The 23710-nt window shown below is 40.6% G+C and overlaps 2 protein-coding genes across 2 annotated transcripts; one reads left to right on the top strand and one right to left on the bottom strand.

Moving 5' to 3' along the window:
• Positions 1-578: 578 nt before the first annotated feature.
• gcc2 (GRIP and coiled-coil domain containing 2) lies at positions 579-21579 on the bottom strand. The gene is made up of 24 exons (XM_085373966.1): positions 21444-21579; positions 20873-20935; positions 20541-20625; positions 20377-20456; positions 20182-20286; positions 19500-20004; positions 17523-19381; positions 17294-17369; positions 17061-17161; positions 16723-16821; positions 14751-14870; positions 13712-13876; positions 13424-13528; positions 12565-12727; positions 12053-12153; positions 11764-11841; positions 11532-11669; positions 10264-10382; positions 9598-9774; positions 9114-9322; positions 7174-7401; positions 6815-6954; positions 4133-4334; positions 579-894 (listed from the first exon to the last, which is right to left on the bottom strand). The coding sequence occupies exons 1-24, from the start codon at positions 21447-21449 to the stop codon at positions 821-823; spliced, it is 4998 nt and encodes a 1665-aa protein (XP_085230092.1). The 5' UTR covers positions 21450-21579; the 3' UTR covers positions 579-820.
• Positions 4589-5598, top strand: tmem223 (transmembrane protein 223). The gene has a single exon (XM_085374788.1). The coding sequence runs from the start codon at positions 4703-4705 to the stop codon at positions 5483-5485; it is 783 nt and encodes a 260-aa protein (XP_085230914.1). The 5' UTR covers positions 4589-4702; the 3' UTR covers positions 5486-5598.
• Positions 21580-23710: the final 2131 nt, after the last annotated feature.

The raw sequence follows: 23710 nt of genomic DNA, 5'->3' as shown, positions 1-23710 counted from the left end.
CAAGTTAAACGTAAAATCAGAGAATCAAATTTTTTGTGAATAAGGTTAATTTCTATACGGCAGAGACCAGTAGAATGGCTGACATGAAGGCAGTTCAATCACATTCAACAGCCTATAAGTTTTAGGTATACCTCTGAGAAAAGCTAAAATGTAAACCGTGTAAAATTTACACGGTTTACATTAATGTAAATTTACACGGTTTTATGATGGGCTTGATTTACTAAATCAAGCCCATCATAAAATGCAGGTAAAGTTGTCTTGAGAAGTAATTAAAGATCTATAAATCATATCAAGCAATACACCAGCACACATTTCTTCCCCTTGATTAGGTTTCCTCTCACAATTAGTTTGCACCCTTTTGGATTTAAAAACACTGTGATCATCACATAACATACACTTAATTTATTATACCCATTCATTTTAGTAATGATGCTTTGTAATGCCTCACTGTGTAACCATTACGTCCAGTAAATGTTTGGAATACATGTTTATAGCACGCTGAAGGAAGACAGATATTCATCACAGTTATCAGTAAGAGACCCATGTAGCTATTGCACTGCAAACTCAAATTCTTATACATGTTGAATATTTTGGTTTTCTTCATCTTAATCGTACACTCCTCTTTATCTGATACATTCCTTGGTCCCATCTACTGCATCCCACCAAAGTTTTAAGTTCCCCCAGTTAACCTCCCAGTTGTCACCGTTTTAAAAGTGCAGCTTCAATGATGAGGACAGGTTTTTACATTAAAAATAAAGGCTCAGTAATAACGCCGACTTTGTGCTCCCAGTGTTTTCTTGGCTTTGATTTGTGGTCGGTTTTATCTGATCCCAGACCAGCTGTGGAGGTAGGAGGTCCAGCCTGAGCTCCGAGACCCAGACGCCTCCTCCTCACCTGCAGAGAGGAGACACAAGAACAGGTGGTTAGACATTAATGAGGTATTCTGGATGCTATAACCTGCAGCACTTCAGAAAAGAGGAGATTAATTAAAAAAAAAAAGGGTTTTGTCTGAAGAAACAAAAAAAAAAAAAAAATCAAAGACAGGTTGTCGTTATGTGTTTTCTATTATGACTCAGCATGAAAATCACTGTGACGCTGCTCTGTAGAAAACACAGCAGAGACAAATTCTTGCAGTGGGGCCGTGCGCTCCTGTAAGTGAATTGGAAATGGTTTCTTTTTCAGGGTGGAATACAGCATACACCTTTAATGACTTGGCAGTTTCACTTTACCATCATAAAATGAGAATAAATTATTTTCAGAAATCACCAAGGCTCAAGACTGCCACGAGCTGGAAACTTGTGGAGAAATGTTTGTTGATATGTTTGGAAGTGTAAATGTGAGTCTTTCAAACCTAAGACTACTGTGACAGCTGTCAAGCATGGTGGTGGTAGCATATATTAATATTAGCAATGGCGTGTCCAGCGGGGTGGCCTGGGGGGGCACAGGCCACCCCCCCAACCAGACTGGCCACCCCAGGTGCCACCCCAAAGGCAAAACAATAAAATTCAATCAAATATCAAATGTCCGATTATGTTTTCACGGTGACGCTCAGATATCCGAGTGTAAGTGAATGCAGCATCGGCTTCTGCGCTATGTGCATCACGTTAGCAAAGGTAGGAGAGCCAAGCACGAAAGACGGCACTGCAGGAAACAATTTTTCGGTGAAAGAAAATGAAGACCGAATAAATGTCCCGGTAAGTAATATTAAGTTTGTTGAGTTTAGTAAACTTCGGCGAAATTAGAATACCAAGGAAAAAATAACACTTAAAGAATTATTGCAGCCGTGGAATATTTCAGACAGTATGCTACAGAGGGGAGCTAACATAAGAGTTATGAGTTATAAGCTGTAATCTAAGTCATAACATTGCTGTATGGAGCTGCAGATTTGGTTGCAGGTTAACATAGCTGGACTGGCCATCGGGCTTATTTGACTTATTTTTTTTATTTTTTTTGTAACGGCATGAACAATGAGAGGTGGTGGATTGGCCAGATGCAGGTCGATGTGTAGAAATAACTCCGTTGTTTGGTGGTGGCTATGGCGGGGCTTCCACAGAGGCAGCAGGTGGATGAGGGAAGGGGAGGCAGGAGGAGAGCCCCGAGGCAGCCGCCAGTCCGAGTGTCAGGTGAACTGAACTTCAGTTATGACCTGCAGTCTATCTGGGTCAGATATGAACTAAGTTTAGGTGGAGTTTATTTTCGTTGTGCTGACTTTTTACTGTCAGTTGCAATAACTCATACTGCGTTCTAGCCAGCTTGGAGTTTTTATACAGCTGTTCGGTTGCTATGATGTTACTGATAGTGAACTTTATTTTATTCATAAGGTTAGTTAGTAGAGTTGCCAACGGCTCCTTAAAAAAATGGAATGGTCCCTCAATCAGAGAAAATATTACACGTTTCGTATTGAGCTGAGAAGAGACGCAGTTTGTCCCGAACTTCAGCTAGAATGGAAAAAGACACAAAGCTGGATTTATTCTGTCTTTACGCTGCACAGCTGCCTCTTCTCTCATCCTGCCTCTCCTGTTGCTACTTCAATCATGAAACTGATCGATGATCAGCTGATCGGCTTTTCTCTCTTGTTTGTTTATCGCCCACTTTGCGCCAGAAAGACGAAACCAGCAGATGTTGCGCTAAACAACAGCAGCACGTTTAAGCTTGATCGGCTGTTGTTAGAATTTATTTAATATTAATTTCTAGTATCAGCTGATGTTTGCTGGAGCCACAGCTGTAAAGCTGCTGGTCATGATGTCGGTTTGGATATCTGGTGAGAGGGAAACGTGAAGACCACCCACCAGGATCCTTTTTTATGTAGCTGACAGCTGGTAACTGTGCAGGGGCGGGTCTAGCAAAGTGTTGCCAGGGGGCCAGGTAGGGCATTAACAGGGAAAGGGGGCACAAAGAAATACTTTTCTTTCTTATTCTCATTTAAAATATCTAGCTTTTATTAAATAATTATCTAAATCTTACAACCAAAGTTTTTATCTGACGTAAAATGTATAGAAATCATACATATACCAAAAAGACTGTACATCACTGTCACAACAGGGTTTGTTTTCATTCAAAGGCTTTATGGCTTTAATACCTGGTGGGTCGGTCTGTAGTCAAAATGCCCGATTTTCTGTCCCAGTCCAGCCCTGCAGGTTATACTGGCAGTGTCACCATGCCAGCTGAATGTATTTCATCATCAGCCAGTGTTGTTCTTGATCAATATTACCAAAGTTGACCATAAGGCAGCATAGAAAGTATTTACTTGCTTTCAGGTTTTATTCAAATATTAGTCTTTTCAGTTGTTTCTCCACTTTTTTCCTGTTTCAAAATCAAACACCAGTTTGTGAGAAGATTATCTTCTTTTTTTAACAGGCAGAGAAAGTTTTACATTGGAACTGGCTAATTTGTCAATTGTTTGCTACAAATGTTCGTATTTTAATATTCAAAAATGTTTTTGCCCAAAACATATGTGCAGTATATGTCAGTAAAAATACTATGCAAATATTGCTGTCCTTGAATGCTGAGTAAACACTGACAAAGCACTGATTGTATCTCTTGTACTTTATCAACGCAGTATCTAAAAACTTTGCACCGTAGTGGTTAAAATCTCATTCTAATAAGAGTTAAAAGTGCATTTGGTTATTAGGTTTATAGGATTATTGAATTATGGTTAAGGGTTGGTAGAATTTTTTTTTTAAACATTATCTGCCAATTAAATCTGCCACCCTTCTCCAAATCTGTGCCCCTACCTGGCCCCCCCAACAAAAATTTTCTAGACACGCCACTGAATATTAGTTGGAGTGTATGCATATATTTGAGTTTCCAAGTATAATTCTGGCCCTATGTGGATTAGAGAAAATCCAAGATAAGCTCAAACTTGTGCACCCAATTCTTGCTTTTAAATTAATTAAGAGAAATATACGGTACAATCATCCCTCACATTAACAAAAGAAAAATAAGAGCTCACATAAATCATTAAATGTCCAAAGTTCCCATAGAATTCTTTTCCATGAGGCGTGGATGCAAATTTCTGACCAAAAGATTTCTACACTTTAAATCATACATAATAACCTTTTGAACAGGTCATGCGGTGAATAAGATTTTTCTTTTTATAAATGCATGCAAACAAGGTTTACCCATTGCATACCTTGTGCAATGGCAGACAATTTGCTTTTCTCCTCTGGGCTGAGCTGCAGCATGGTGTGGATGACGGGCAACAGAGCCTGCCTCTCGCTGCCGGATCGCAGGAAGATGAACTGCAGGAGGACGTTCTTCAGGTACTCCAGGTTGGCCACACTCTTCTCCCTCTCCTGGTTTCGCTCAAGACGGCGAACTTCACTCTTCAACAGCTAGGAGGTAGAACATACAAGCGCTTTAAAATTTACAATATCCAAGCGTCCCTTCGGCTAATGCTAAACGGCAGGAAAATAAGCTAATGCACAATAGATTGTCGAGTCCATTTCAGGTTTAAAAAATAGGAATATAGGAGGTCAGCTCAGAGGTTTTAGTGATTACTAGTATATCGAAGAGATAACATTAAATTTGGTCCACGCTACTTTCCGTAAGCGAGCAACTTACGTCACATACAACAAGCATGGCGACGTCCTCTTGTCTACTGAATATGAAGCGTTGAACGCGAGTACAACAGCGACTTTTAAACCCGGACTGCAGCAGTTCTTGTGCGAAATAGCTTAAAAAACTACAGCGACAGACAAAGATGGGCTTCGAGCAGCTGCTGTGGTGTTACTCCAGGCGGTTTCGGTTCCGTAGCGTTCAGCTAAACCAGGTTGGAAACACGTCGTTGTCGGCGCACACTACGCCTCTCGGCAGCACGTCCTCCCGGTTTGGTGCTTCTCCCGGACTGTTGGGCGGCATATTTGCCCACACAGGCCCTCAGCTGGCCGTACGCCGGAGGATGTGCACCTCCACCCAGCCGCCCAGAGATGTCACCTTGTTCGAGCACGACAGGACCCGCTTCTTCCGGCTTCTCTCGATCTTCTGCGGCGGACAGTTCGTCTTCTGGACGTACTTGGCTCAATTCGCCTACACGGGGCTCAGAGACACGGGCGGCACTAAAGAGAAGGGGAGAACCAAGACGCCTAGCACTGCCACCACGGGTCTGGCGGGAATATGGAGCTTTGAGATGAACCTGGGTTCAAACACCTGGAGGTATGGTTTCACGCTGGGATGCCTGACAATAGGAGCAGGCATAGTGGTACTCGGGGCTCTGTTCTGTCGGCGCTCTGTCAGCAAAGTGGTTTTACACCAGGGTGGGAGGATGGTGACAGTCTGCACACAGTCACCTCTGGGACCAAGCCAAGGCAGGAGAATAACAGTCCCTCTGTCTCATGTAGCCTGCCACGCCCACAGGCAGGAGACCACTTCCTTTATTCCTCTAAGGGTCAAAGGGCACAAGTTCTATTTTCTTCTGGACAAAGAGGGGACTGTGAACAACGCCAAGCTGTTTGATATTACGGTTGGTGCATACAGGCCACTTTAAACACAGCTGCCACACCTGAAACAGCAGTCTACAGGTGTGTGCTCACGTGGCTGCCACACTAATATATCAGTGTGTTTTTCATCTGATCTGTACAATCCGAATTAATTAAATGATTGACAACAAATACTTGGCTCATTTAGTTCATTACATTGAAAACCTCACGCTTTTGACTCAGTATTATTATATAAATTTCCAAGAATTTAATATTTGAAGTAATGAACTGGAATTTTTATGTATATTGCACATTTCTTTACGTGTAAATGCAGTGTGCTTTACCTAAAAAGAAATTTTATAGGCCGATTAAAATCAGCCCCTGGAGAAAAGCCACAAAAGCCCTGGAAAAAACAGACCTCTGCAGGCCTGAATCCAGGACCTTCATGCTTTGAGGTGATATATAGCCAGTACACGACCGCGCTACCCGAAAAAAAGACGGGCAACAGACAACACAAATATAAGCATGAGTAAAAATACAGATATTTATCAGTAGAGAAGAACAAACTGTTAGAAACAGTTACCTTTAACGACTTTCTTAACAATGCACAGATCAGTAGCACATACAAGCATGACTAATTCTAACAGTTTTTCCACCAATAACCTCCTAAATAAAAGCTTATAGTAAGTAAGAGAGTTGAGCCTGAATTACAGCAATTCTGTATGTGCCTTATAAAGTGCTAGAAACCAGAGAACAGACCTTTTCCTTTAATAACACTTAATAAATATGGCATATTCTAATGTAATAAAACCTATAATGTAAATATACTAATACAATACAAAATAACTTTAAAGATGATCTTTATAACTCAGAATGTATGTAAAATAAATACTTAAAGTTAATCTACTTTTGACTGCTTTCTTATCCTCAGCGGGTCGATACAGTGGATATCTGCACGTTTGATTTGGCAGATTCTTTTTTAATTAAATGCTGAATGCCCTGCCCAACCTGAAAGGGGAGGTAAATAAGAAAGTAATCAGATGGTTTAAAATTATGCCATTCCTTCAGCTAACAGTAGTAGTAGTACAGCAAATGTAGGCAATGCGTTTGCTCTCGGTCTTGAAGAAACATCTTTCAGTGATTTTAATTGTATGTTTTTAAATCTTGCAAGTGGTTCGTTAATAAAGGGGATCATTCTCTTTGAGTTTTGTAACCAATGCTTAGGAGTAGGTCCTAGTTATTATAGGGGATGTGTCAAATAGTAGATTTGCTAAGTGCGCAGGGGAGGCAACTTTAAAATAGACAACTTGTCTGGGTTATTAGGTCTCTAATTTAGTTTTGAGCAACAAAAAAAAAAAGTTGTTTCTGTGTTTGTATAATTGAGGAAGTATACATACAGTGATCTGCTCCATGAGAATAGCGTTGGTAGCCTCAGTTTCATGCAGCAGGCTGTTCATGTGCTCCATGCTGCGGGTGGTTGTGTTCAGCTTTTCACTTAACTCTTCTTTGGTTGGCTCCACTGTCCACACAAATGGCTCTAGAGATATAACAAATGCCACATACAGGAGGTGATATAATACATTAAACTCTGTCACTACACAAAGTCTGCATCTATTCTTTTCCCCCAAACATAGTCATTCATTGTTCATTGTAACGCTCATCATTATATCTTGTTGAATAGGTCACATATGCAGTCCTTTTGGAAACTGAATGCGATTTTTTTTTTTTTTTTGTGGACCTCTGCTTTCAAACACACCTTGTTTGGGTTCTGGATATGTGAGAAGCTGCTCCAGAGAGGGTAGGGATGTAGGAGCAGGGGAGAAGCTCTCAGTCTCAGTGGTCTCCATGCCCTCACCTTCCTCCCTGGCCATAGACTGCAGGTCGCTGAGGGCCACTGGTCCCACACCCGCCTGGTTCTGGTCAGTGTTTCTGCGCTGTGGATCTGATGCCAGCGGTTTACGGCTGGACTGGACAGCAACTGAATCTGAGTGGGTGTAAAAGGTTGGAAGAAGAAGATTTGTGTGGGTCTTCTGGGCACATCAATACATTCATATTGAACAAGAGAGAAGGAGGAGGTTGGATTCAAGATGTGTCAAACAAGAATTAAAAAGAAAAAGAAAAAAAGACTTTCTGCTCATGGCCTTAAAATGTTTAAGTAAAATCCCTGGTGGAAAATAGTAAATAAATAAAGGAATTTAAAAGGGTTTCAACTGAAAGCAGCCTTCAGATCTTTTTTTAAGCATCTCTGGATTCTTATGTACAAACAAGTCCGATCACAGCAGCTGTGAGTTAGTGTCCTACTTCACTGTAACATGAGGGGGCACCAGACTACTCCAGGTCTTAACCAGTTCAGCTGGCATAAATGGTGACGTGGGAAGAGAAGGGTAGAGGGAAAAATGAGAAAACTTCAGAAGAATAGATTGTGATTAATGAACCTGAACTGATCCAAGAGGCCAGACTCGCTACCAATCCCCCTCACCTCGCCACCTCCCGTCAGGCTCTTTACTTCCCTTGTCATGTAGCCGACTGAGAGGAGCAAGAAGTCTACCTGCATACTGAACACGTTTCATAATAGTTCAAGTCCAGTAAACTCAAGAGCCCAACATATTTACCCAGTTCTAATCAACCAAATCATGACAACTGCCACTCAAAAGAGTGAAGCATACAGGAGTCCTGATTTAATAGTACATCAGGCTCTAATAGAAAGGTTTAAAGAAATCAATAAGGAAATAAAAGCATCTAATTTACAGGAAAGTAAACACCCTGGGGATCATATGTATATCTGAAAAATACTGAGCAGTGTTTCTGCAAAGCCATCACAACAGCCTGCAACAGAGGGAACAGCTGGAAAGGCTTAAACACTGACTGATTTCTAATTTATAAAAGACTTTTTTATGTGTGTGTCTATGTGCTGCTTGAAGGTTTGGATAAAAGATTAGACAAAATATGACAAAAGGCATATATAAATGTTACATCTGATTTATTAAAGAAAAAAAATACGAGGCCAGTAGTTTTATCTCCCGTCTGTCCGATAGGGCAGTAACGCATTTAATCTGGCGTGAAATTGAAGCATAGTGGTAAAAAGTGGCTCAAATATGACTTCAAATTAAGGTTAATATTGGCTCCAGTATCGAGTTAATCCTTGCATCCATGTGTGAGCCACTAATGATGAGTCTCTCCAGATGCCACAGTGAGCTGTTTGCCACACTGAGAGGTGGGGATAGAGCTGAGGAACCTTGCCAACACCTGGCGTCCTCAAGTGACAGAGAAGACACACACACACACACACACACACACACACACACACACACACACACACACACACACACACACACACGCCTTTCCTAGTCACTACTGTGTGTGTTTCTGCTGTTTGACTCCAGCGGGCAGCTGTGTGGGAGGTGATGAATGAGCTTTCAATGCTGCTCTTCTGATAAACACACTGATGCCCTCTTCATGGTTTTCTTTCTGACTCACATCACTCCACTCATGTAGGAGAAGTGCAAGCACCATGGAAAACTAAAGCACTTGATGATTTCATTGATCTCTATATACCATACCTTTCATGTACTCCTTGAGTCTATTGCTGTCTGCTCTTTAGTAAAAGATAAAAATGTTACCTCACCTATTTGCTCTGTTACCTCTTGTAGGGAATCAGGTATTGGCTCAAGTTTACAACCCCACCCCCATGCTTACTGTTCTGGCTCTGCAGGGTAAAGAGCTGCTCCTCGACACGAGTCAGCTGGCCCTGCAGGGTCTCTACAGTGGCCCGGTGGTCATCCTGCAGCTTCCTTAGCTGCTCCCTGTAGGTCTGCCGCTGGGCCTCAACCTGGGAAGACAGGTCAGCCTGGGCCTGGGACAGGTCTGACCGCAGGGTCACGTTCTCTGACTGCAATGACAAAAGCCTGTAGGTGGACAGAGCAGGAAGAGAGTTTAGAAAGTGCTCCTTTAGGAGCGAATCAATATGAAATGCTACAGGTAAGTAAAAAATAAAATAAAATAAAAATGGCGCAATCAGGTGTTCTCAGCATGTGCGATTATGTCTCCTGATTGCAAAATCAAATGCAAGGATGAACAGCTGAAAAGGCTAAAACGTGCTGCGTATCAACAACGTGACAGTACAATGAATTCCTGCCAAGACAAGATTAAAGAACAACATAAAAAATAAAAGTGTGTTCACCTCTCACGGAGCTCAGCTTCCTTGCTTACAGTTTCCTGAAGGATTTTATTGTGTCTCTCCAGAAGAGTGTCATGCTCAGTTTGGAGCTGCTGCAGCTCTGCTGCGCTGCTCTGGAGACTCTGCTGGCTCTCCACCAGTCGCGTCCTCAGCTGTTCCACCTGAGAGACCAACTGCTCCCTGAAAAACACACCACACGTTACTCTTACAGTGATATTTTCTTTTAGAAGGATGAAAATGAATGTAAATTATTTCTCATGTGGGATTTCTTGTAGGTTATACCGTGTCTTCAATAATTCAGCTTTGGTCATTGTAAATACACGGTGTTTGTGTTCAAAATCAATTATGTGCTGTGCATTTTGACATTTTGCATGTTATTTAAGTTTTCTTGATCACATCTGAACAACACTCTTTCCTAACCCTAACTCTGGGTGTACTTTGAGTTTTTCATGTGTTTAAAAGTCTCACATGGAGAGAGAAGCTTTAGAACAGCATCCTTAATCAATGCAGTAAGATTTGAATTCCTCTAATGTAAAGCCAACTGAATGTGTTACCATTAATTTCACATGCAATGATCTGCATCACACAGTCCGCCACTGGTTACATACATTTAACAGCTGTCTGTTATTACAGTCTTTGTAGACTTCTATCATTCTTGCATGCCTTTACCTCTCTAGTTTGCCAGAGTCTACTTCATTCTGGGTCGTCTTGCTCTTCTGCTGCTTAAGAACATTGTGGACTCGCACCTTGTAACTCTCAAACTCCTTGGTTGTTGCCTCAAGCTCAACCTGGAATCAATACAAAAGGTTAACAAGACGTATACGATTGACTTTCTAATATATTGTTGGTGAACAAATTTATTTTAGTGAGTCTTGTTAGAAAATCTAATAAAGAAAACTTTTGTTGTGTCTCACACATTTACAAAAATTGAGATTTCAATAACACAGCTTACATAAAACCAGTTTTTCACTGGATGAACAATGATGAAGACTGTCTTTTACAGAAAGAAAGCAATAACTTAACTTAAATTGCTCTAGGCAAACAACCCATTCACAAACCTCTCTTACTGTCTAAAAATGTAAAGGGGAAAAAGTAAAGACTGAGCCAGAGGTGGCAGCAGCTGACTAAAGCATTTATTTTACTGTCAGTCTTGGATGTCACCAAGCATTGGAGATTACAGGTAAATCAAGGTCAGATAGATAGTTGGTTGGTCGGGTATTTACCAGAAAGGACTAGTTTGCAGATTTTTGTTTCCTGTTGCAGGAATCTATGGTTATAAAGACTTACAGTTTCTAGATCTAATTACAGAAGTTTCTGTAAAGCTGTTTAACTGATCTGAGCCAAAGAATCTTCCTCCATTGACTTCAGATTAGTAGTATCACCTCAGTTAAATTCAATTAATTCAAATCAAATACATTTATTTGATTTATATAGCGCCAAATCACAACAACAGTTTCTACACGATACATGTAAGATATAAGATATAAGGTAAGGTAAGACCTTAAAATATTCTTAAAATAATCAATAAAATTAAAAACGTCATGCATAAATACATTACCCAGTTCTCGTTTGTGTTATACATATAGTGGAATTTGTTTTTTTCAGTGTTGGTGACCCAAAAATGAATAATTAAAAGTTTTTACCTTGAGCACTTTTCAAAAATTCTACATACTACAAAGATTTGTGGATTAATCAAAAAAAAATTCAGATATTAATAATAGAAGTAGTCATTAGTTGCAGACTCATATAACACTACTGAGCCTGAGCTGTAGAAGCCTTCGATTAATTTAATCAAAGCTGGACGGGTCTGACGTAGCTACAGCACCTGAAAATTTACAGTTAAGGTGTCCTTGAACGACTTCGGTGTCGTTATGGTTGAGTTATTATAGCGTAAACTGTCAATTCAACTGTTATAAGTGAAAAGTCAACACACGCACCTTGGCAGTGTCTCTTTCCTGCTGCAGACTCTGTATGCGTTGCTGCAGAGAGCTGCTGGTTCTCTGTTGTTGCTCCAACGCAGACTTCAGCTGCTCCTGCAGGCGATGGCGCTCGGCTGTCAGGTCACACACCTCAATCTAAATTCACAAACACAGGCTTTATTAAGTGCCACAGGTATGAAACAAATGGATTTCTACAGTTTATTGAAAGGGATAGTGCTAGGTGTGTTACCTTAGAGCTTTCTAGCTGCTGCTGGTTAGCCTCCAGCTCTCCTTTCAGAGAGGCCTGCAGCACCATGAGTGAGCTTTCCTGCAAACATGCACACGGAATATTTAAATACATACAACCAAATAGGAAAGCACACAAATGACTAAGAATTCCCAATAACTTCAAGGCCCCCCTCCAGTCATGTCCACACATGGCTGCATAACACTATTTACATTCATCAAGAAGCAACATTACACACATTCATAAGAAATCCTTGGAGACACACCTCAAATACACACAGACACACACAGACCTGTTTCTTGGCATCAGCCAGGTCCTTCTTGGTCTTCACCAGCAGCTGTTTTATCTTAGCGTTTTTCTCCTCCCCCTGGTCCAGCTGGGACTTCAAAGACTCTGATGACACAATTGCACATTTGAATGGGCATGTGCACACACACAAACAGCATAATTTCTGAACTGCAGTCTTCTTATTTTTCTAGTATTTTGCTGTCATTATGGAGCTTGACAGCATGAAGCAACTAAAGGAGGAATGAAAAAAACAAGCTCTAACATTTCCTAAATAATGATCCTACTGATCCCATGTACTGGCACACAGATACACAGGGCTATGCAAAAGTAATAGATGTTTCAGGTCAGTGAAAGCAGGTGTGTGCTGCTAATATAGAACATAAATAAAACTGAAGTTTTGCTTTCACCGAGCAAAATTTCAATTAAAGATTATTATACGGTGCAACATTAAATACATTTGGATTGTATTATTCTGTGTGCCAGTCACTGAGTGTAAACCTGAACTTGTTATCATACCAATTTCCTGTTTGAGCACTTCTTCCTTCAGGTTGAGGCTGTTTATCTGACCCTTTAGCTCCTCAACACACTCATCTTTTTCTGATAGTTTGGTGTTGAGTTCTTTAACCAGACGTTCATAGTCGGCCATCTCCATGTCCAACAGAGAGCTCTGCTGTGCTTCCTGCAGGGAGAATCAACGTATTACAGCTTTAAACGGAGCACAGCTAAGACTCATCTTCAAGTCCATTTATCTGAAACTCTGGATTTCCTCCTCTCTACATTTAATTGAATTATGCTGACTATATTGTGCAGTTAGTATTTTGGAAACTTGGACAGCTGAAGAAAGTGGATGAAATAATCTACACACACATTGTTTTCTTAAAGAAAAGTAAGGATCTAACTTTTTAAAGTCCTAAAATCTAGTTAAATTAAATAATTACAGTCACAACCACACAATACAATCCCTCATCTTCCTTAAATTACCATTGAACTAACATCTACATATTTCTGCTGCACTTAAAACATGCTTGTTTACTGATCTAAAACTGCCAAAATGAGATAAAAAAAAAAAAAAACCTTTATAAGCATTTAATTGTCTTTCTACTATCAGTATCAACCTGAAAAATCCAATCTTTGTGTTCACATGACGTAGGCACCTCCTGGCAGCTTTCATGTACACGTCTATACTATGTAGGTCTCCACTAATGGAAAAGTAACAGCGGTCCCTGTACTGTGGGCTAGAATTACTCTCCTTCTCTTCATCAGGTGCTGCTGTAGCTGCAGGCCGGCCATCACCAGCTCAGTCGCTTGACTGGATCGGCCCTCTGAGACGCGCTAGTGTCTGAGAAGCACTTGTGTGTTATTTGTGTGTGTGTACCTTGCGTAGCTGCTCCAGCTCCTGGGCAGTCTGCTGAGACTGCTGCTGCTGCTTGCGGAGCTGGGCTGTCAGCTCTTCTGCCTCCTTCATGGCAGATGACAAATCCTAGAGAGGCAAGCAAGTGCACATGGCGGGGGGGGGGGGGTATATTTAAATGTAATACAGATTACATATTATAAAAATAAATTCACCGTGCATGGCTGTTTTTATGATTATTTAAAAACATAAAACATAGAGTAGTTGCTTGCACAAAAGAGGGAGATGACATCCATCTCTCTTCATTTCTACCTTTATCTTTTGCTCTTTTATTGATCTCTCGGCCAGCAGGTCTCTTTCCAAATTTGCTGACTGCCTTTGCATCTCCTGATTCTTGGTCTCTAACTGTTTCAATGTGCTCCTCATGGTTTCCATACCAGCCAGAAGGTCCTCCTTCTCACTGCTCAGTGTCTCACTCTGAAAACAAAAAAAAGACTTGTTTATTGCCGCTGTCAGGTGAGTGTGCAGTGATACTCTTGAGGAAATCTGGTGTATTCTCATTTGATTTATTGCTCATAATCTGTCAGCTTTAGTGACTCTACAGTGTGAACTTCATTCTGGTTTCAGTTTACTGTGTCAGTTAAGAACCGCAGGAAACAAAAAGGATGATTTACAAAGAGGAAAGCTGTCTTACATATTTTGTAGTCAACATTCTCATTTATAAATACACCAGTTGGCACGTGACACCTAAAAAAATAAAAAAAAAAAAATCATTCATGCAAATCTGACAGTAGCAGGCTCTATGGGCTTCCTGTGCAGCAGCTCTCTCCCATCATCTGTCAGCCAAACAGTGAAACTATGATTGGTAAACAGAGATGCCCAGACGTACTCTGAGATCACCGACTAGCTCCAGTCTTCGCGCTTCCCCTGAGATCCATGAGCGCACACAAGACTAAGCCTGTGCTTCAGAAAATGGTGTTTCAGTACTGCACGCAGCAGATGGAAGCTACAGCCCGCTCCATTTACCTGCCTCTTTTTCTCTCATTGGAGAGAAACAGTTATGAGCTTGGGGAAAAGAGTACATATAAAAACAATTTCTCCCTAGCTCACCCAGTCACATCTGATGGGCTATTTGTGGGCGCCGGGCTGTCAGATATAGCTGGGTAAAGTGTTGTCGGCTAAAACGACTCCCTCTAAATCATACAGAAACTGAATTATGGGGTAAGTATTGAAGAAATGTATTACTGGACAAAATCCCCTGCTTTGATTTAGTGGAGGCCGAGAGTTTGTGTGTGTGTGTGTGTGTGTGTGTGTGTTGTCGTGCATGAGACTGAATGTGTGTCTGTGTTACCTGTGTGACAGCACTGCTGAGTCGTTTGGTCAGCTCAGCAATCTGTCTCTCTGCCGCCTCCACCTTCTCCCTCTCCTTATCCAGTTGCTCTGTCTGCTTGTCGTAATCTATCTGCAGGTTCTAAACACAAAACACACACACGCACGCACGCACACAAACAAGTCTTCAATATTCATTACTGGAAACCTGATGAACAGCTCAGTGAAGGTAAACACTATGCATCTCAGTTATCAGCTGCATTTACATTTGAACGTGGGACAAAACTCTCATTAGACACAACACAGTGGTTTTATTCTTTAATGGAGACACAGTCATAAAGCAAAGTGCAATCTGGGGGCTGTTTATGAAGACCACTGGGAGCAATGTCTCACACAAAGTCTTTTTTTAAAGTGAGCGTGCCTCTACTTGCCAATTAGAAAGATTTTTGTATTAGTAATGCATGAAACTAATTAAATGCACAATGGAATCTGTCAAATTTATTTTGCTTTAATTCATGCTATGCTTTTATTTTGATGAAAAGCTAATGACATAAAAAGGTCCATGCGAAGCAGTAACATCTGATACACCCGGATACAAACCTAATAGTTCTGCCAATTTCAAACAGCCATTGAGAAAAAGAGCCACAGTGTAAACATTCTTCACTGTGGCGTCTCTGTTCTGACACGTCTGACATCATAATCCCGAGAGGAAAACAAACGTTTTTCCACTTGGAAATTTCAGTTTCATGAAAGTCCCACTACAGGATCCTAGTGTCTTCAAGTAATATAGACAGTATCTAACATGCAAACAACAGATGCCTTACTTACACCCTTTATCTTAACTGTTTGGAAGTCAGGCCTATTAGAAACAGTGCAGGATTCTTCTTGCAGGTACTGTAGCAAGAACATGTTTGTGAAGCCTTCCCAATTACAAGTATTTCACCAGTGCTGGCTTATAAAATGTGCCTAAAAATTACTCTTATAGACAAACAGCCTGCAACGCAAATCATTACAGTGTAAAACTGTATATGTGTTATTACTTTATTTAAATGCTGTTTTTCAATCATTTTGATCAGTATCAAATTAAAAATTAAAGACTAGGGGGAACCAGGGATTGAACCACCAACCTTCCAATCAATAGATGACCCTATTTTATAAGCAGGAAAGTCAGAAATCCCAGTAACTCCAAAGTGCACCTATATTTCATTAGAAACTTCTCCAGAAAATAAGCCAAAGATTTTCTTTCTCTAGTGAATACATTATGCTTGTTAACTGATTGAATCAATGGTGCTGTATTAATGGAGTCAACCTTGAAAGATTATCCCTCAGCTTCACTGTCAGGTCAATTACTCAGAAACAAGCAGAATCACTACGCATGTTAAAATATATATTCTCACTACGTAACACGCTAAAATCTAGAGCTTGTTGGTGAGCTGATAAATTAAAACTTTGAATACCAAAATATGTTGAGGGTACTGCATCCAATGAGAAAGAAAAAAAAGTGGCTTCCTGGAGTTATAACGCTCTACTTATATAAGAAAATACAAATTTCTGCTTTGCATTTACTTGTGAAAGTATGGGCTGTTTTAAAAAGTTTGCTGAATTCGAGTGTGATGCTGTAACAGGATGCTGTCTTAGATATTCTATGATCCACTTTGAAATACTGCCACTGAGAGCGTTACTGTTTAGGAAGTGTCAGCCACATAAAGTTACAGAGCAGATTTATCGAATCCAGATACTGAGTTACTTCAGTAGCTGCAGAGCTCCAAACCTCCTCTGGGATTAAAATCAGCACAAAAACTGTGGGCCAGGAGCTTCATGCCATGGTTTTCATGGCATTAAACTCCCGTAGGCATTAATATGTAGTTGTCCCAGTCTTTTACGTTTGTATAGTAAGAAGACAAAACTGTGATAATTCACATACTTTGTGCACTACTTCATGCAAACTATTTTCCTTTGTATGCTACAAGTCTTTTCCAACCCAAGATTCCTACCTTGTAGCCTTCAGCACCATGGATGATATCTTTCATAGAGCTGTTCACTTTCTCCCTCTCTGCTTTCAGTGATTCTATTTCCTCCTTCAGGGTTATAACCTGAAAAACAGACAAACAAAAAACCCCACCGAGCATTCATTTACTGGCAAAAAATATACTGATTATTCATGTTTACATGAATCTGTAAAACAAGAGAATGTTGTGGAGTTCTCCTAAGGATCAGTATGGAGTGCAAGTTTTCTACCACAATGTTTGCTATTTAGAGAAATCTAAAGCTTTTCATTATAGCCTTATTGTCTGTGTTGGTAAATGATAACATTCTTCATTCTTCACAGTACCTCTTTCTTACTGGCATCCAGCTCCTTCTTTGCTTTGACAGCGACTGCCTTGATTTTATTCATTTTCTCGTCCTTTTCTTTTTTTTCTTTCTCCAAAAGAGCTGCAGGAAGTTAAAACAAAGAAGAATATGATTCATCAAAAGTCCGGGAAAGTATCTTTGGTTCTTTTCTGCATGATAACTTGTAGATTAGATTGCTTTTATAAATAGCATGAAGAGAAATCATCTTCACACCTATTTTCTCTGCAGTCTCATTCGATTTATTCTCCTCAGAGGACGCAGACTGTTCTGGAGACTCCTGAGAGGGTGACTGAGGAAAAAGAGAGAATGTTAGAAAGAGCACAAAAACAAATTGTCATAGTAACAGTTCTTTTTCCCCTCACAGATGCATTAGTGCTAGTGTGGAGAAGCACTTACTCTCCCCATTTGCAGAAAATAAACACACATCACGTGCTCCACTCACCTGGATAGAAGCCATTTCGGTCCTCAGCTGCGATATGAGTGAATCCTTTTCTGTCAGCTGCTCTTTGAGCTCTCTGCTCTTTTTCTCCATGATCTCCACCTTTCTCACTATTTCCTCCCTCTCTTCCTCCTCCTTGGTCATGAGAGAAATTTGAGCTTGCAGTTTCTCATTCTCCTCGATGATCTTCTCATTGACTGATTTCATATCCTGCAGGTCTTTCTGGAGACCCTCAGTATCTTTCACCACCTCCTCTATGTTGGTTCTCAACATGTTTCTTTCTTGTTCCAGGTCTTTGATGTGGGCCTTGAGCTCTGTTTGCACCTCCTCAAATGTTCTCTCCCCTTGAGCTTCTTCAAGGCTGCTTCTCAACAGGGCCCTCTCCTTCTCCAGCTCATCAACCCGTGCTTGGAGGTCTTTGACTTCTCTCATGGACTCTTGGAGTTCTTCACCCAGATTTTCCTCCATTACTCCAAGAAAACCAGAGATTCGTTCTGCCTCTGTTTTCATTGAATTCAGCCTTGCTTCTTGTTCTTGCTTTTCAGATGTCTCCTGGTTCAGCTGAGCTTCCAGGGCTGCTAGCTTAGAGTCTAAGAGCTCCCTCTCTTCCTGAGCTTTGGAAAGCCTTGAGAGAGCCTCTTCCATTTTCTGCTGGAGATCAGACTTTTCAGTGTAAAGCTCTTTTATAGTCAGCTCTAAAGTGGAAACTGTCTGTTCAGATCTCACAAACTCCTCTTTTAGGCTTCCCTCTAACTTTTCTCTCTCCTCGTTTAAACGTTTCACTTTATCCTCAGTTTCTGTTTTCAGGCTTTTCAGCTCCGTCTCTTTTTCCTCTCTTAGCAAAAGCACCTCCTTTTCTTTCTCCTCCTGTAGCCTCTCAATTTCTTTTGTTCTCTCATTATTGAGCTTTTGCATTTCCTCTTCTTTGATCTTCAGCAGGTGTTGCATTTTGTCTCGCTCTTCAGTCAGTGTTTCGACCCTTTTGTTCAGATCTTGAGTCATGTTCTCCTTTATCTCTAGCTGGGATATGATCTCCTCATTCTGCCTAGTAACGTCCTCCAACGACTGTTTCACTTCGCAGGCTGAAGACATTTGCTCTTCACCTTGAGAGCTCTCAAGCTTCAGTTTCAGGTCTTGCATATCCCCCATCAGAGCATTCTTCTCATCTGTAGCTTCTCTCACCTTCTCCAGCAGTTCATCCCTCTCCTTGTTGAGCTGTTCCACCTTCTCATTAAGGTCTCGTATATTATTAGCTGCCTGTTCCTTCATGGCTTTGTACTGTACGATAAAATCATTTGTCTTCTCTCCCAATTCTGTCTCAAAACTCTGAAGTATGCCCCTCATATGGTGGCACTCGGCCTGGGCAGAGTCTCGCTCTTTGGTTAAGGCCTCACATTTTGTCCTCAGCTCCTGGTTTAGTTTCTGCTGCTCCTCCTCTGGACTCTGAGAGTTTTGCTCTTTGGCTAGACTGGTCACAGACTCTTCAGCTTCTCTGAGGACACCTTGCTGATCAGGATCTTGGGTCACTGAAGCTTCAGCAGAAGCACTGTCCTTGAGCATCTGCAGCTCATTAATTTTGAACTCCAGTTCTTCTCTTTCTATTTGAAACTCTTCTTTAACCCTCTCCAGCTCTGCCTCGAGCTCACCCTTCACATTACTAAGCAGGGTCATCTCATCTTGTAACATGGTGTTCTGGGCTTGAACATCATCCAGTGTCGCTTTTAGTCTTCCCGTCTCTGTCTCCTCTCCATCACCATGGCTCGAGTCACCCTGACTGCAGCCAGACAGCTCCAGCATTTTGGCGATCCCCGAACCACGGGCAGCTTCTTCATCTTCCTCCTGCACATCCTGCAGGTAGCTATCTGGAAATATAACAGTAATATTTTGATTTAATTGAAACTGAATTTAAAGAAAAAAAAGGAAAACACAATATTAATACTTTGATACCAGAACAGACTTAACTAAAAAGAGCTTTTTTACCTTTGAGTGCAAGCTGCTCAGTTAGCTCCTCTTGGAGCAACAAGAGACGTTCCCTCTCAATCTCGTAGTCCTCTTCTAGAGTCCTCATTTCCTCTTCGTGCTGCAGACTCTTCTGAGCCAGCTCCTCCTTCAAGTTCTCCACCTCTTGCTGGGCCAGTGTCAACTCCTTTTGGTGGTTCTCCTGGATCTCAAGAACCTCCTGAGAATTTCGCTCTTGCATTGTTTGCAGTTCAGCTCGAAGGGTCTCCAGCTGAGCTTCTATGCAACGTCGGACTTCCTCTGCACTCTCTTTTGCACTAGCAAGATCTGCTTGGCGCTCCCTCTCTCTTTCACTCTCCCGTTCTCTGTCACGCTCCTCTCGCTCTTTTAGTAATTTCTGGAAATGAGACACCTCTTCTTGGTGTTTGCTGGTGCACTCCTCAATGCTGCTCTCTAGGGCTTTGATCTTCTTTTGGTGCTCTCCTATCGCCCGGTCAAACTCACCTTGCAGCGCTGCCAGATCATCCTGCAACAAACAGCATATGTGTTTTAAGAAGATCTGGTTACAATAACAAAATACATTTATTAGACTGCATAAATGTCAAAGTGTGTTCAAATAAACCCGTTTGAGTTTCTCTGAACACAAACCTGAATGTGTAATCAGGCTTACACATCATACAGCGGTGTGAGTGTTATCTTTCACCTTGGCTTGCTGTTTAGTCTTCTCTAGTTCTTTACGAGACACTGCAAGACTTTGCTGAGTTTCCGCCTTTTCCAGCAGCACCACATCCATCCTCTCAGTCAGCTCCTGTTACACACAAATAAACAATTCACGTAACGCAGTATGAAAATGAAGTACTGCATGTTAACAGAAGAAGCTTTTAGCAAACATGCAAACCTGTATCAAAGAGTCATCTGAACTGCTGTTGTTGCTGCTTTTGGATTGCTGTTTCAGGGCTTCAACTTCTTTTTCCAAATCTAAGAAGACAAATAAACAAACTCATGACATAAACTTGTATAGTACTGGCACAACACATACACAGGATGAATGTGTAATGATACCTGTACATCTGCTCTTCATCTTCTGCATGGCAGCTACCTGCTTTTTTGCATACTTGATGAGATCATCTTTAGAGAGCGTGTCCAGCTTAAAATAAGACACAAAGTTAAAAGGAGGCTAAAATATCTTTACCAAAACATCTCTAACAAAACAGAAAAAAATCCAGCTGAAGAGTGTTGATACATATAACTCTTATGTGTAAGTCGTAACAGTATGCAGGACAGTAATGACAAATTAAAGGAACAGAATAGGTTGAATTCTCTGGGAATCAAAGGGGGCTGTCAAGGTTTTCCTATAATTTCTCACAAGCCTGTAGACAGCTGAAGTACAGTACCTTTGACTTGGGTGTGCTTGCTGCTGATGGAGTCGCAGACTCAGCTCCGGTACCATCAGGGTCCTTTTTTTTTAATAAAAGAAAAATATGAAAAAATGTTTTGTTTTTATGATCAACTCCAGATTTATTCCACAAAGGTCGCATAATATTTCCTTTGAATTTTACTTTAATGTCCTTTTTTACCAAAAGTCTACCTCTGGTGGCGTACGTTTACAACATTTTATGATTAATTACGGACTTATTGTCAATTCGGCAAAGAAACTAAGCAGAAGAATTTTTACTGAAACTGTGTAAGCAAAGTTAGTTAAGTATCACCAGGTAACGTCTCGATATTAAGCACATTTAAAATTCATGGTTGTTACAGTAGGACTACTGCAGGTGACTTTTACTGTTACCAGCACAGTTCATCGTGATAATTAACTATGCATTACAACAACAGCTATTAAGAAACAGACGCACATACACACACACACACACATATATATATATATATATATTGCTAACCTCGAGGTACACATCATTACTATCTGTGAGACTAGCTAACGCTAACCCCTCCACATTGATCATTTACCTCCATCCCAGCTTTTCGGACTTTTTACTGCTTCTCAATCGTCTGACAAGCTCAGAGAGATTGCCGGGAACCTGACCGGACAAAGTCGAATCGATTTCCAAAGTATTTTACGATTCGTCACAGATTAAACACGGAAAACATCTCCTCTGTTATGGTTTTGAGTTAACAAGCTAAAGCACACGCTTCCGCATTCGTCAACCAGGTGACGTCGGTATAGTTGACGTCACAACTTTAAACACAGACACTGGCAATCACCAATAATTTAACATTGAAGAAAAAAGTTAACTATCTATTTTCAACGTAAAGACAACAAACGATGTATTATTGATACATTTCTAACTGTTACATTGTTTCCAAGTTGTGATGATTAGTACTTTGAGTCTTATAAATTCATAACAAATAAAAACATGTCAGCAGCTAAACTTTATAACGAACTGCCCCCCATATGCCTTAATAATAATAATAATAATTTACATAAAATGTTTGAAGCATTTAATTCAAATTAAATTTAGTTTTAAAAAAAAAAGAAAAGAAAAAAGAGCATAACAGTAGTATAAGTTATACTGATCCTGGCTGATCATTGAACATTTGCTATGTTCATATTTAATTTATTTATATCTAATTACATTATTTACCAACTGGAATTTGAGTTTCTGCATCTCACTTTCACCAGCTCAGCACATCTGTCTTTTAAATCAGAGCCTTTTGCATTCTCTGAGTTGTGCACAGACTGAATTCCTGTTCACTTTCATCTGTTAGATACAGCTCGGATTTTTAAAATGTGGAAAAGGCAAAAACTGAAAATAATTTAGGTAATAACTTAATTACATACTGATTATGGTAAATAGTTTTAAATGGCTACATAGATGTGATGTCTATCTGGGTATGTTATATGGCAGCAAAACCTGTAATTAACTGCTGGCCTGATGTCTGAGAGGAGAAATAGTAAGTAGCTGCCTGCAGCAGGGCTTTCAGCATTTAATAAATTATTAACAGAATTTAGTATTATGGTCAAGAAAGATTTTATTCCACTGTAAAAGTAAAATACAACTGCTGTTTATTATACACATAGGCTATATCAAAGCCACTCGATCTAGCCGTAGAGTGAACAGATACCAACAAACTACATGAGGCAAAGTGTATGTTTGCATGGGACAAGGCAGGATGGGGTAGAATCAAATTTTGATATATAACTTAAGAGATTAAGACAAGGAAACTATGCAGGTCATAAGTTTGGGATTTGGAAAATACAGGGATATTCTGTTATATTTATTTAAATTAAATGGTTCAGACTTTTATTGATGGGCTTTCTGCCATCCTGTATTTGGCTTTTGTATTGCAACATCTGTTTAAACAGTTTACAGTTATTTCATCTGCTGTTCTCTCTGTTAATCATCTTTGGGTTTCACGGACCATCCATAGATTTGCAAATCTCTTTTTTAGACACATTTTTGTTTTTACTGAAATCATTTGTTCTGCAGTCCCACTAAAGAGGAATACCTTATGAACCTATAGAAAACACATGCCAGTAAGACAAATTTAAAAAACAAAAACAAAAAGCATGACTGCATAAGAAATATTCAGGAAGAAATAGGCAATATAGATTGTGGAGTCAAAGGCTATAGGAGTTGGATGCATACTATAGCTGAGATCCTAAAAAGGAGAGACTTTTTTTTACTGTGTGTGCAAGCCATAAAATCATCCCAAAGCTGTCTGATACTACAATGATATTTTTGGGACTGCTATAGAGAGGTTGGGGGGTATCTGCCCTCCTGCTGACATCAGGGCTGTCATAAACCCAGTGGAGAGCCTAGCTCTGTTTCAGTATTCCAATCACGCGAGGTCCAGTTTTATCTGTTGAATATGGAGAGCGTCTGTTTTGACACAAGTGATAGAAGCACTGACGGAAGCAACTTAGCAAGATGCCTCTCATCCTGACAAGGCTGAGATGCTCCGAGCAGGGGGGTGCAGAGACTCTGCCGACTCCCTGTCTCATCTGGAAGAGACCCATCTCTACCTTCCACCCCGCCTGGGTCAAACACATCCATCCATCACAGCAACTCCCTTGTTTTCTCCCAGGGCATGGAGCAGTATTTTGCTGCCATTTTTCTCCCCCCACTCGTGGCCGTCAGTCAGGGATGGCTTTGCCGTAATATAACTGACACTGGCTGGCGTTCCGGGAGTAATGAATAGCCTGACTGGGTCTATCAAGAGGAGCAACAGACGCTCCTTCATGCTTCTGCTTTTCTTTATTTCTATCTCTCTCT

This window comes from Diplotaxodon limnothrissa, linkage group LG16 (assembly GCF_057381915.1).
Source record: "Diplotaxodon limnothrissa isolate DT_005_m linkage group LG16, D_limnothrissa_male_GT1.1, whole genome shotgun sequence".
NCBI classification, from domain to species: domain Eukaryota; kingdom Metazoa; phylum Chordata; class Actinopteri; order Cichliformes; family Cichlidae; genus Diplotaxodon; species Diplotaxodon limnothrissa.
Note: the sequence above shows the minus strand (reverse complement) of the source record. Positions and strands in the feature narration are given on the sequence as shown.